The 13,394-nt window shown below is 37.5% G+C and overlaps 1 protein-coding gene across 1 annotated transcript; it reads left to right on the top strand.

Moving 5' to 3' along the window:
• Positions 1-1,434: 1,434 nt before the first annotated feature.
• VIM (vimentin) lies at positions 1,435-11,547 on the top strand. Its single transcript, XM_063452503.1, has 9 exons — positions 1,435-2,109; positions 4,021-4,081; positions 8,013-8,108; positions 8,340-8,501; positions 8,727-8,852; positions 9,925-10,145; positions 10,357-10,403; positions 10,722-10,807; positions 11,357-11,547. The coding sequence occupies exons 1-9, from the start codon at positions 1,532-1,534 to the stop codon at positions 11,393-11,395; spliced, it is 1,416 nt and encodes a 471-aa protein (XP_063308573.1). The 5' UTR covers positions 1,435-1,531; the 3' UTR covers positions 11,396-11,547.
• Positions 11,548-13,394: the final 1,847 nt, after the last annotated feature.

Here is a 13,394-nt window from a genome sequence, read left to right as displayed (position 1 = left end):
GTGGTTTTTCGAAGTAAAACCCAAGTCTTATTTCAGTACAAGGCTTCTAGCAATGAAGATACACACACACTCTCTCTTTCTCTTTATTTTATTTATTTCTCTATCTCTCATCCAAGCAGAACACCCCTCCTCCCCCCCCCCCAAAATGTTTGACTCTTTGTTTGTGGACTGCTAATCCCAATAATACCAGGAGTCTGCCTCAGCAGCCAGAGGACAGTGGCCCCATCCCATGCTGCAAAGTCTACAGAGTGACTGCTGCAGCCCTGGGACTGAGGGTAAAAAATCATTTGTAGCAGAATTGATGCAATTACTCTCAGTATGAGAAAGGCAACGCCCAAATAACTGTATAGAAAAACTGTTGGAGTCTTAGAATTCTGAGCGGAAATCGTACCCTGTGTTATTTCTTTGTCACCATGGATATCAGTGACACACATCACTCTGCAGCTGGGGTGGGGAGGTTCAAATACTCAGTCACTACTGTCCTACACTCTGCTCTGTTACAATCTACTGTGCTACAATACGTATTTAAACTACTGTATAGCTGACACAGAGTAAAGGAGACAAAATACATAGTCTCCAAAGTTAAATGCAACTTTCCTTAGCAGTTTCCAAATTATTTGAAGCAGTGATGGACAAAGATCTCGTTCCAGCTGTTGCAAAACTCAAATCCCATAAAACATTTCCAACCGCATAATTGGCAAAGTACCAGGGGAGTTGTAGTTTTAGAAAAGTTGGGGGCTCTACCTTCTGGCCAATCCTGATAAAGAGCTTCATTAGATCAGTAATGGATTTCCAGCTGTTATGGAATACTGCTCTCACGATGCTCAGTCAGCTGCAGTACACGGATAAGGCTGGATTGCAAAGGGTTAACTAGTACTCACTGGTTTAGAAGCTGCATGTCAGGAGATGTTATAGTTTTGCACATATCTCAATGGACACAAGGTAGATCCCCATCTGCTGTACAATTACAACTCCCATGAGGCTTTGCCATCCCTATGGGGCTGTATTTCAGGGATCTCTCCAGTGACCCCCTGTAACAAAGAATTTGGTAAGCTCTCATTATGCTCATCCAGACAGCAGTCAGAATGTCATGGGTTAACTGGTTAGCACTGTTTCAGAAGTTACAATATTTCAGTTGCTACATTCTACAATACTCCTAGCAGCACAATAGCAAGTTCTCAGTCTGTGATACAAACTGCACTTCTTCTCGAGAAAGAAACGAAAAAGAAAAAAAGAAAGGATTTCTGGCAGAATAAAGGACAGTTTGGTCAGATGCTTTTCTGAAGTTGAGAACTCCTTCTAGCCCAACCCTGACTACCCTTCCCTTCTCTCCTATTGGTCTAGTGATGCAATGAAGTGCCTCTGGGGGCATGTCTATTGGTTTTCCCAGTGTCATTCAGGCTGTGGGTCCCGTTATGTTCAGTATAAATAGCCCTGTTGGTGCCAGCTCTCACTCCTGCTACAGCACTGTCTGGGCTTCATCTCCAGTATCGCAGGATTTACAAAGAGCCTAAAACCAGAACCCATCACCATGTCCACCTCCGCCAGCAGGTCCTCATACAAAAGAATGTTTGGAGGTAACCCCAGGTCCAGCTCCTCATCTGGAAACCGGTATGTGACCTCCAGCAGTAGGTACTCCCTGGGTAGCTCTTTGGGAGGCTCTCTGCGTTCTGGAGCTGGTGGTGGAGGTATCAGCAGTAGCCGCGTCTACACAACTTCTTCATCCCCCTCCATCTACAAGTCCTCCTCTGTGAGGCTGAGGAGCAGCCTTCCACCAGCCAGGCTCCATGACAGCGTGGACTTCTCCCTGGCAGATGCCATCAACCTCGAGTTTAAAGCCAACAGGACCAACGAGAAGGCTGAGATGCAGGAGCTGAACGACAGGTTTGCCAACTTCATTGACAAAGTTCGATTCCTGGAGCAGCAGAACAAGATCCTGGTTGCTGAGTTGGACCAACTGAAAGGAAAGGGGACCTCCAGGGTTGGAGACATCTATGAAGAGGAGATGAGAGAGCTCCGCCGACAGGTGGACCTGCTCACAAATGAGAAAGCCAGGGTGGAGGTAGACAGAGACAACCTGGGAGATGATCTTCAGCGACTAAGAGAAAAGTAAGAAATATTTTAGAACTTTATTATCACACCATTCCATAATTTCTGAAAATCAAAGTTCAGGAGAACACACATGCCATAGATCCCTCAATACATCCCTAACAGCTTGTGGTCCAGTTTTTCAGTGGTCTTTATGGTAAAGTCACATTGAAAGACTTGGACTTTGCTTTTTCAGAGCCTTCTGACACTAAGGAGCATCAATGAAATTAATGCTGATTCCATTCTCAGACTCCTAGAGGCTAAGATATTGCTAAATGCAAAGATATAAGACTGTCTAAACTTCTCTCCATTCATTGTATTGGAAGAGTCTATTAGACAAATTCTGGGATTCACCTAAAAATTCTGCTCTACCAGAAAGAAGGGGAAGTAAAGCTTACATGTAATGATAGTTGAAAATAATGATCAATTGATGGCTTAAACCTCTTGCTATCTTCTAACAATTATTCTTTTTTTTTTGTGTGTGTGTGTGTGTGGGGGGGGGGGGATTGGGAAGAGGGGAGGGAGGGAGAAGGTATTTGAGAGTTTCCTTCTCATCTTGCTACTCTGCTGAAAGTAACAATGAAATGGTTAACTTTGTGTGCTACATGCAATTTCTTTTTTAGAAATATTGAAGGAGGACCCATCTTTTGAGAGTATTCTTGCTAAACTCAAACCACAAACAAGAAAACTTGCTCTAAATCTCACTAATGATGATGTAACTTTGTTGCCTAAAGATTATACAAAATAGTTAGATCAGTCTATTGCTGTACATTAGGGTCATTGTTCTGGGACAGCTTATCCCATAATGCACATATTGCTGGACTAGCAGAAAGTTTGAAAAACTCCATCCATGCAAGATAATATAAGGGCAGAGAGGGGGACATTACAGGGAGGGCAGACAGACACATGTCTATGCCATGGGCAAGTTGCCTGGTTTGCTGGGGAGATTTTGGTGTCTGACTCCATTTCTGGATGGGGTGTGGCAGTTCCATTGAAACTGGATGTCCACCATTTTAAGGCAGGGTTTTAATACAATACATCATTTCCAGATTTTCTGGAGTCTGCTAAAGATTATTCCTCAGTGTTACCTCAACATTCTAGAATAAACCATTAAATACATGTTTAAAGAACGAAAACAGGGGAATCATTTTCAAGAACCAAGGAACATTATCCTTGAAGTAATATATCTACAGCTGAACTTATTTATGATTTATTTATTCTCAAAGATATTTAAAAATGTCAATGAATAAAAAAAAAAAAAGTTTGAACTTGAAATTCCAGTCAGCTATGTCATTTCTCATGTCATTTTTTTTTTTTTTTTTTAAATTAACTAGTTTTCACTGTGACTTTTGATGCAATTGTTAGGGTTACTCAATGAAGTGCGATTTCGAATTTTAAACCAATGTAGAACGCAAAAATTCCCACAGTAAGCAATGTTTAAAGTTTGGCTACTTTGGCCTAAAAGTTAGAATGCACTTTATATTCCTGATAAAACATGTACATTTTTTAATTTTCTTTTTAATTTTGAAGAAACGTATTGTTCCAAAAGCAGCATAGTAACTGCCTTTGTTTCATGCACTTTCTCACTTTCTCTATAATGTATTCCATTTGTAAGACACACATCCACAATGGATGCACATGAAGTTGTATTTTAATTTGAACACACAGAATTTAGCTTTAAGGATGATCACTGACATTACTGATCATTTCATTAGTATAATGCACGTTAAGGCAGTGTGGTATGAGGGTAAGGTATAATAAAAAAAAATATCAGGTTGTCGTCGCCATTGTTAGTGCCGCAATACATTTCCTGTGGTTAACGCTTTAAGTGCCAGATGTCTATACAAAACAAATAATTCTTTACCCTTCTGACAATGAAAATGTTAAGGATTGAAAGGATATTAATTTGCAAACTTAATTGATATTTTTCAGGCTCCAGGATGAAATGATTCAGAGGGAAGAAGCTGAAAGCAACTTGCAGTCATTCAGACAGGTTTGTGGTTTTCGAAATGAAATATTAGCTCAGGAAATGCTTTCTGACACCCCCTTTCCTCCCAGCTACAATATTAAGGCCTACTTGGTTGTTAACGCCACATAGTGGTCAACAGAATGTATTAAAATTATTACGAAATTGAATGGACAGAAGCCAATCTAGAAATCCGAGTCACATGTGTGAGAAGACATTTTATAATTGTATTAGATTAAAATAGTTAATTTGATTTAGTATTCTACATAGGTGGCCGAGGCCTGACTTAACCTTATTTTTAAAGTTCCTGTTAATGTTAGTCTTGAAGTCTAGTTAGTGTAGCCTTGAAAGCTTAATGAAAAAGCTGTGAGATGTGCTTTATGTGCATTGTGCAAACATACAGTTGGAGAAATATCGTGAGACATATTGGTGGTAAATCCAACACAACTCATTAGTGCATTAATACATTTGTGAGCATACTTTGTAGTGTTTTTTTTTTCAATTCTATTCAAAAGAATGTCTAAACTGTTCTGAATCATCAAGACACTTTACTGCTCAAAAGAATATCCATAGGGAAACAATTCTCTATTAAAAAACCCAATGGAATGGGCATACTAGATGTTGAGGAAGTGACATAGCCCATGGTCCATTTTGCTGAAATAAGATAAACTACTTGGAAAATAGTCTTTATTCTTTACTCATTATGTGGTTAATGACCATTCTTAGTCACTATTCATTCATTTTAGGAAAGCATTTTAAAACAAATATTAGGTAATGTTTCCTAACTTAACCTTAAATATGGGGCTGTAATCAACCCCACTGCAGTAAATATTTTAACCCCCGTCAAATCCTCTGTTAGATCATAATCTGTTACTGAAACTGATTATTGGAGTCTTTACACTAGCGTGAACCACTGAAGAGTCAATAAAGCTTTAGCGGATGTTTGCAAACTATGTAAGCTCCTCCTTGAAGCCTCCTGCTGTCTGCAGTGCTGCCCCCTATTGGTCACTTTGTGCACAAGGCAAGAAATGACACACGTTCAAGTTGAAGATATCTGAATTACATTTCTATTGTTTGCAAGGTCTCCTCCCTGTTCATGCATACTTCATTTAGTGCAATGCACATGCAAAGGGTGTAAGTGCTCAGTAAGTTTTTGAGTTTTTTGTATGTGAGCGCATGCATCAGTCATTGCCTGACCCACTGACTGACTAACAAAGAAGCACAAGTATCAACAACAGAGTACAACAAGCACAGAACGTAGAAAAGAAAACCCTCCAAATCATGTTAAATGTTTTTCTCATTGATTGGTATATGCTTAAACATCAGTTTAATCACCAGAATATAGTGCATCCTAAACAGATATTTCCGATGCTGACCTTGTATGACTCTATATGTAAAGAGTTAACATACATTCTATAGATTTAATAACAAAGTTACAGCATCATTGAGTCATATCAGCTGTATACACATACATGCTCATTTGCACAATTTTTCAAGGACAATTTGTAGGAAAAATATTTAAATTTGATAGTTTCCAAAATAACAGACCATGTAGCTGATTAGCAAATCATTTTATTTTTGCAAATCCTTTTATCGGCAGATCATATTATTTTTTCCATATGGAGAAGCATTTTACTTTTCTACTCACTCTTAAGAGTACCGTACTCCCTGTGCTGCCTGAAATTACAGAGGCAAGTTTTCCTCTCAGCTACTTTTTTTTTTTTTTTTTTTAGCTATTTTGATATTCACTTGGAATTCTCAACAATACACAGTTTCATGAAGACCCCTGAAAGCTTTATTAATGACAACAGTTGTGTTAGAGAGTTGTCTGACCAGGATAGATAATTTTATTTTATTTTGAAAAAATATATAACTTATGGGAGTACCCTACATAAACACAATGAAAACATTTTTGGTGAGATCATTCTAAAAGTTCACAGGCTCACACTTTTCTTTTCGTTACCATTCCATTCAAATGGGAATCAGACCACGGAGTAGAACACAAAAGTCCTTGAGAATAGTGATGTTAAAATAGGGACATCTGTTTCCTTTGCTAACCAGCCTTAGTGGTTTCTCACGGCTTCACTGTGGAATGCCAATGCATGAATTATATCAGCAACTGCAGTAGAAATAATAGCTTTCATTGTGTCTCAAGTTTATTTGTGGCTAACAGTATTGTTGTGTTATTGCTTTTACTGCTGTTAGAGGGAAAACTTTTACTGAAACAAAAAAAAACAAAAATGTTGATACAATTTTTCATTGAACCGTTCAGAAGTTGATGACTTTCACAGTTTTGCAATTTTTTTCCTATCCAGGGTACTAACATAGTTGTGGTATTTTATCACAATCATTGCACGACTGCAATATTCTAGTGTCTGGCTAACTGCTAGTCATGGTGCGGGGAGGAGCAACCATGTGTTGCATAAGTTGGCAGAGGATATTTAGCATCCAGCATAGCCAATTAGATGAAACATATTAAATGGAAAAGTTGTGCAATCGAGAGATAAGCAAAGTGGTCATTGGTCTCACCCTTAATAAAAACAATCCTTTAACCCCTTCTAGGTTAGTTTAAAGCGGAAATAGAAGAATGTACGTTATGTAAAAGAATATATGTTATGTTTTAATTAAAAGTGCATATGAAAAAAATGTTAACCAACTAATGACTAATGATATGCTATAGTTATGGTAGTATGTGGAACTGCACTCTGTCCCTTTAAGTAGTATGTAGCTGAGTGCAACTTGGACAGTCTCAGTACCAGAGACCAAATGCTGAGTAACAAAATAGAAGAACGGTCCAGGCACTCCAAGGTACAAACCAGGCAATTTTATTGAACCCACTCCATCACATCATCCCACTCATCAATTTTATTGAACCTCCTATCCATGTGATGGAGTGGGTTCAATAATATTGCCTGGTTTGTACCTTGGAGTGCCTGGACCTTTCTTCTATTTTGTTAAGTATATGCTATAGACATGTTCTAAGATTTTCTTAACTCCATGATATTCAATGGTTAAAACTATCCAGCCTAACACTGCTTACACCACATACGTGGACTACATTTCCTGAATGGTAAACACCCCATTGTACAGCGCTATGGAACTTGCTGGTGCTATATAAATAATAAAATGATGATGATAATAATAATAATGTCAATAGACCTAAAGCCTACCTAAGGAATAGTGAAAATGTAGTCCACAAACATAATTGTAATAAACATAACGAAAAAGCAAAAAAAAACAAACACTTTTTTTTCTGTTTTTTGTTTTTTTTTTACAAAAAAAACATTCACACATACAGATAAAAACTCATGTTCCTTATTTAAGATGTAGTTTGTTTTACAGCCTATATGCCTAATAACCGCTGAGAGATGCAATATCCTAACCTAAACCATTCCTTGCCCACAGAGCTTCTTAATCACTTCTTTCATATGTAAAGAGATGTGGGTATAGCTGTAGAGTGAATGATAGATGTATTCAGTAGGAAACAATATGAATACTTAAGATTGGCTCTTTGTTCTTCTTTCGGATCAGCAACAGCCACAGGAACTTGTGAAAAGAGCCCAGTCTTTTTTTTCCCCTAACCTAAATGGCTATGTTATTGTGTTAAATGTATGCCATAAAAAAAAAAATGTAGTGATCATTTTTACACCATTTTAATTTTATGACCATACAGTTGTGCTTCTGAAAGTAGAGCATGTCCCATAGACATTTCATTTGTTCTCCAAAGTCTCTTCATGTCTTTAATTTTCTATGTTCCAATGCAAGTTTTGTTTTGGGGTCCTCATTATAAGTTTATTGGGGGAGGGCTTGTCCTTTTTCTTTTCTTTTTTTTTTTTTGTTAAAACACTAAGAAAAAAAAAAGAAACAGAACACTATAGGAAGATGTTGCTCTGTCATATAAACTATACAAAACACTTGCTACAAATACTAACATCTATTTATTTTTTTCCATAATCAGGATGTGGACAATGCTTCCTTAGCACGTATTGACCTCGAACGCAAAGTTGAATCCCTGCAAGAGGAGATTGTATTCCTCAAGAAACTTCATGACGAAGTAAGTACCTGCACACATGGTCAAACAAACACTCATTTTATTTATCTGTCTGTCCCTCTTTTTTTTCTCTGTGTGTCTTTGTCTACCTCTCTCATTCATGTCTGCGACTTGATTTGTGTACGTGGCGTCAACTTTCACAGTGCAATTTTCTGAATTTCTCTCCCCCAATTCGTATTTTCTTAAATGACAGAAAAAAACATTGTATGCTGAATTATTTAATTTTGTGTCTAGGAAATCCGTGAACTGCAGCTCCAGATTCAGGATACACATGTCCAGATTGACATGGATGTTGCTAAACCAGATCTTACTGCTGCCCTACGTGACGTGCGTCAGCAGTATGAGAATGTGGCTTCTAAGAATCTACAGGATGCTGAGGAATGGTACAAGTCTAAGGTATGTGATGGGAGTCTGTTCCTTGGTTCTTTGCAATTACTGTCACTGTGTATTCCATTTACCTTCTTAAACCTATATGTGGATTATTTATATCTGTAATGTAGCTGTAAACCTGGAAAAAAAAATCTGCAGTGCCACGTGTCTGTAACATGTATGCAAAACATATTTTCCTTTAAAAGTAACAATTAATTCAATGTCTAAAAATAATTGTTTCTGTCTTCGCAGTTTGCCGACCTTTCTGAGGCTGCTAACCGAAACAATGAAGCTTTGCGTCAAGCTAAACAGGAGACCAATGATTACCGCAGACAAATCCAGTCTCTTACCTGCGAAGTGGATGCAATGAAAGGATCAGTGAGTAAAACTGTATTAATTCCTCTCAAAAAAATTGGGCAAGATATGCTGTTTTTTTTTCATACGGTGTTAATAGGGTTAGATACAAACTTACTGCCTCCACATATATATATATATCTTAAAGAGTCAATATAGTCACCTGAACAATTACAGCTTAATGTAGTTATTCTGGTGAGTATAGTCAGTCCCTGCAATGTTTTTGCTGTAAACACTGTCTTTGCAGAGAAAAGGCAGAGTTTACATTACAGCCTAGGAACACCTCTAGTGGCCACTCCTCAGACGGCCTCTAGAGGTGCTTCCTGGGTCAGTGCTGCAAATGCTGAACGCTTCCCATAGAGATCCACTGATTTAATGCATCTCTATGAGAAGATGCTGATTGGCCAGGGTGGCATTTGGCTTTGTCCCCGCCCTGCCTCCTCTGAGATCATCAGAATTTACAATCTCAGCCAATCCAAGGCTTTCCTACGGAAGAGATAATTAATTCTGATGATATCAGTCAAGGAGGCGGATCGGAGGAAGAGCCATACACGAGGAACACCACTCTGTGATGGAAAAAGGTGAGTAAAAACCTTTCTAAAAGGATATAAAACAGTGATTTTAGAACTATAGTCAGGAGTACACGTTTGTGCTCCTGACACTATAGTGCATCTTTAAATAAATAAAAACCCAGCAATTTTTTTTTTGCAAATATCTATATAGCCCATACAAGAAAAAAGGGGTAAGTAACATTTAAATAGTGCTGCACTCGCACTTGTGTGTTTAGGAGGTCGGGCACATCACCTAAACATAGAGTTTGTTTGGTTCACTTTGTATATAGTGGAATTGGGATATCCACTGAGTGTTTTCAGCAGCTAATTACCAAATAATCTGTTTTCATTACCAAGCGCCTAGAACTACACACTTATCTTGTTCTCAATTTTATACACTCTGTCTACTGACAACATATTTAATTAATTTAGTATGAGCGACATTCAAGATGTAAGTCATTGCTCTTCTGTGTATTCTATTGTGTAGGAGAAATGGCTCAGGATGTTAGGGAGAACTGATAGCATGTTGCCGTTTTTCTTTGCAGAATGAATCTTATGAACGACAGATGCGTGAAATGGAAGACAACTTTGCTTTGGAAGCAGCTAACTACCAAGACACTATTAATCGCATACAGGATGAGCTCCAGACCATGAAGGAAGACATGGCTCGCCACGTGCGCGAGTACCAGGAACTGCTCAATGTTAAGATGGCTCTTGATATTGAGATTACTACTTACAGGAAGCTGCTTGAAGGAGAAGAGAGCCGGTAAGTTAAAAGAATCTCTTGTGTTCTAGTGAATAATCCATAATAAAAACTAGGACGGATTGAATGTGGCAGCTTTGGCCTTTTTAAATGCAATTAACAAAATAAACTAAAACAATATAAGGTTTATTCACTGTAACACATAATTTCTGCGTGCTGGACCATACTAGTAGTCGTGACAGTTTGTAGCTCATAAAAATGTTTTGTTTTGCAGAATTGCCATTCCCGTTCATTCATCCTTTTCTACCATGAGCTTAAGAGGTGAATAAGTATTTTTTTTTTTTTTTATTCTCTATTAACTATTTACTCGGTATCAGAGAAGTGGCTTAACCATACTGGAATATCAATGGGAGGGGGATTCCTGGAACATTGCCCTATCCCATTCTAACATATCAGAAATAACAAACTGATAAAGTAATACTAGTCAAGTTAATTAATATATCATGTGTCTTTCACATCCCATATGTGGAATATCTGTGTTTGGCTTTTAGGTGTTTATTCTTGCATTTTGTAGATTAATTCAATCCTTTGAATTTTTGCTACATTGTCTATAACATGGACATCTCTTTCCTTCTCTAGAATCTAATCTGGAATCTCATCCAGTGGTAGACTCTCATTCTAAAAGAACACTTCTGATCAAGACGGTGGAGACCAGAGATGGCCAGGTTGGTAGATTTCCATTTCCTTTTGGTTGACATTTGAAAAAATTATTTTTTTTCTACTTTAAAGAGGTTTGAATATTTTAAACGGCTTTGCATTATCTGCAAAAAAAAGTTTACATGTGATGATACATTGTTATTTTGGAGTCCAGAGATTAAAGACAAGGACGAGAGTTCATTTTCTTCCCCAATAGACAGTCCCATTCTTTTCACCTCCTGGTACCTCACTAGGCAACAACAAACAACATCTTTACTTTTGTATTAGTCTCTCAGAGACTGTGTACATTTTTAAAAGTACCTTTTTTTTTTTTTGTAACTGGAATTCTCTCCAAATACAAAAATACAAAGATTTTAGGCTTTTTGCAAAGTTGGAAAAATGTCACCTTGTTTCCCTCACAATAGGCACATTTTGGGCATATCCGTATGCTATATATTTTTTTCTGGTTGTATTTCTTATTTACTGCATTCTTTCAGAAAATGATATATACAATTATTTTAAGTGAATTAAGTTTATTTTTGTACTACCCATTAAAGCAATTTTTTTTCTCTTTTCAGGTTATTAATGAAACTTCTCACCACGATGACCTAGAATGAAACCTAAATCCCTTCTTTCTCGGAGCATAGTTCCTTTACCAGCAACATAATTCTGTCCCTTGTGTTTAAACTGAAGAGAACCAGCTTTCAAGTGCCTTTCACAGTTAATTCAGGAGCGCAAGATAGACATAAGCTAAAGGAGAATTCATGTCTTTGGTTTTCACAGAGTGATGTCCGTTTTGAAGGACAGACAGTGAGCTTACAACAGTCTAGTTTACAAACATCGTAATAGCAATATCTTGTGCTACAATACTGTTTTTAAAAAAAATATCTTAAATTCCCAAGAAAAGCTTTATAATTCCCAGACAGTGTGCAGACAGCCTGTCACTGCTTTAATAAATCTTTAGAACCAAAACTTGTTTTATGTGTTTTGTTTGTTTGTTCGTTCCAGAAACAAATATCGCGTGTAACACTGTTGCTTCTAGAAATCCAATATGAAGGGTTCAAAGAACTTCTTTGTGATGTGAGAATAATGACGCCATCCATACACAGGGTCTAGAAAAGCATGCAGTCAAAGAAGGTCCCTGTCAACAAAATCGCAATCATCTATAAATCAGTCAAATGTAATTTTTTTAATTATAAAACACTAGCAAGTTCAACAGCCATGTGCAATGTAACAGAATTGTTAACACGTTTACATATATAAAAAATTACATTATAATTATTAGTAGTATTTTTATAGCATATTCTGTCATGATTACAGTTCTAAAGTGAGGTTTTACAACAGCAAGTTTGTCAGACAAAATGCAGAGGGCATTACTGGGTAATATATATATTTCTATATATTCACTTCCACCAACACTGGCATTTGTATTTCTTGTAAAACACACATACACACATACATGCATTCACAGATTAGCATGTACACTACTGTGCAAAGTTAAAGACTGGTGTGGAAAAAATGCCGTAAAGTAAGAATGCTTACAAAGACAGAAATGTTAGCTCGATGGGCTAATGCATCATCAGTAGAATCTGTTGTAACCCATGGCAGGGTTGACTCAGCCCATCATCCTTCCGAGGTAGATAAAATGAGTACCATTAAATTGGGTAATAGTAACACAACCCCTGGATGTTGGGTAGGGTAACAGGATATACTTGAAAACCAGAGTAATCTGAATGTGCCTTTCCTGGTTAAATAGTTTGTTATTATTGTTATTTTAATCAAATCACAAAATGCAAGGCGATTGAACAGAAGAAAAATCTATATCATATGAATATTTGATGTGGCCGCCCTTTGCCTTCAAGACAGCATCAATTCTTCTAGGTACACTTGCACAAAGTCAGGGTTTTGTAGGCATATAGTCAAGTGCATGATTAATCAATTATACCAAACAATTGCTAATGATGATCAATTTAATATGTGCGTTGAAACAGCAGTGTAGGAGGAATGAAACTGAATAAAGAGGTGAGGTTCCTGAAGACACTTTAATGACAAACGTCAAAGATAATGGAAAAGATTGAGCACAGCAACCAGACACGAGGTAGTTATACAGCATCAGCAAAGTCTCTTCCAAGTGGACATTTCAAGACAGATTGGAGTTTCCAGATGTGCTTTCCTAGCTCTTCTGAATTAGCACAAAGAAACAGACAACATAGAAGACCATAAATGCAGAGGTTGGTAAAGGAACTTTTTGCAGTAGATGAAAGATGCATCATCATCTCTTTCCTTCACAATCAAGTCAAGTCAAGTCACAAGTGCCCTTCATGGAAGCCTAGTAGCCAAAGAGCCATACACCTGATATGATAACCAGGCCACACGACTCAAAATAACAGGAACTGGGGTGCAGAAAAATGGCAGCAGGGGCTTCGGACTTATGAGTCAAAATTTGAAATATTTGTCTCTAGCATGATTCAGTTTGCTGAGGTGCGGGACCGGTGTACAAAAATGAATGTCTGCAGGCAACAGGGAAGCATGGTGGACGTTCCTTGCAAGTTTGAGGCTGCATTTCTTCAAATGAAGTTGGGGTTTTGGTCATAATTAGTAGTCTCCTTAAAGGAC

Source organism: Pelobates fuscus, chromosome 4 (genome assembly GCF_036172605.1).
Source record: "Pelobates fuscus isolate aPelFus1 chromosome 4, aPelFus1.pri, whole genome shotgun sequence".
In the NCBI taxonomy this organism is placed as follows: Eukaryota; Metazoa; Chordata; class Amphibia; order Anura; family Pelobatidae; genus Pelobates; species Pelobates fuscus.
The sequence above is the reverse complement of the archived record's forward strand: the minus strand, read 5'-3'. Positions and strand labels throughout refer to the sequence as shown.

Coding starts and splice junctions, on each gene's coding strand:
- VIM (XM_063452503.1), top strand. CDS start 1,532: ATGTCCACCTCCGCCAGCAGGTCCTCATACAAAAGAATGTTTGGAGGT. Junction 4,082..8,012: donor ACTTGCAGTCATTCAGACAG/GTTTGTGGTTTT, acceptor TTCCATAATCAG/GATGTGGACAATGCTTCCTT. Junction 8,502..8,726: donor AGGAATGGTACAAGTCTAAG/GTATGTGATGGG, acceptor CTGTCTTCGCAG/TTTGCCGACCTTTCTGAGGC.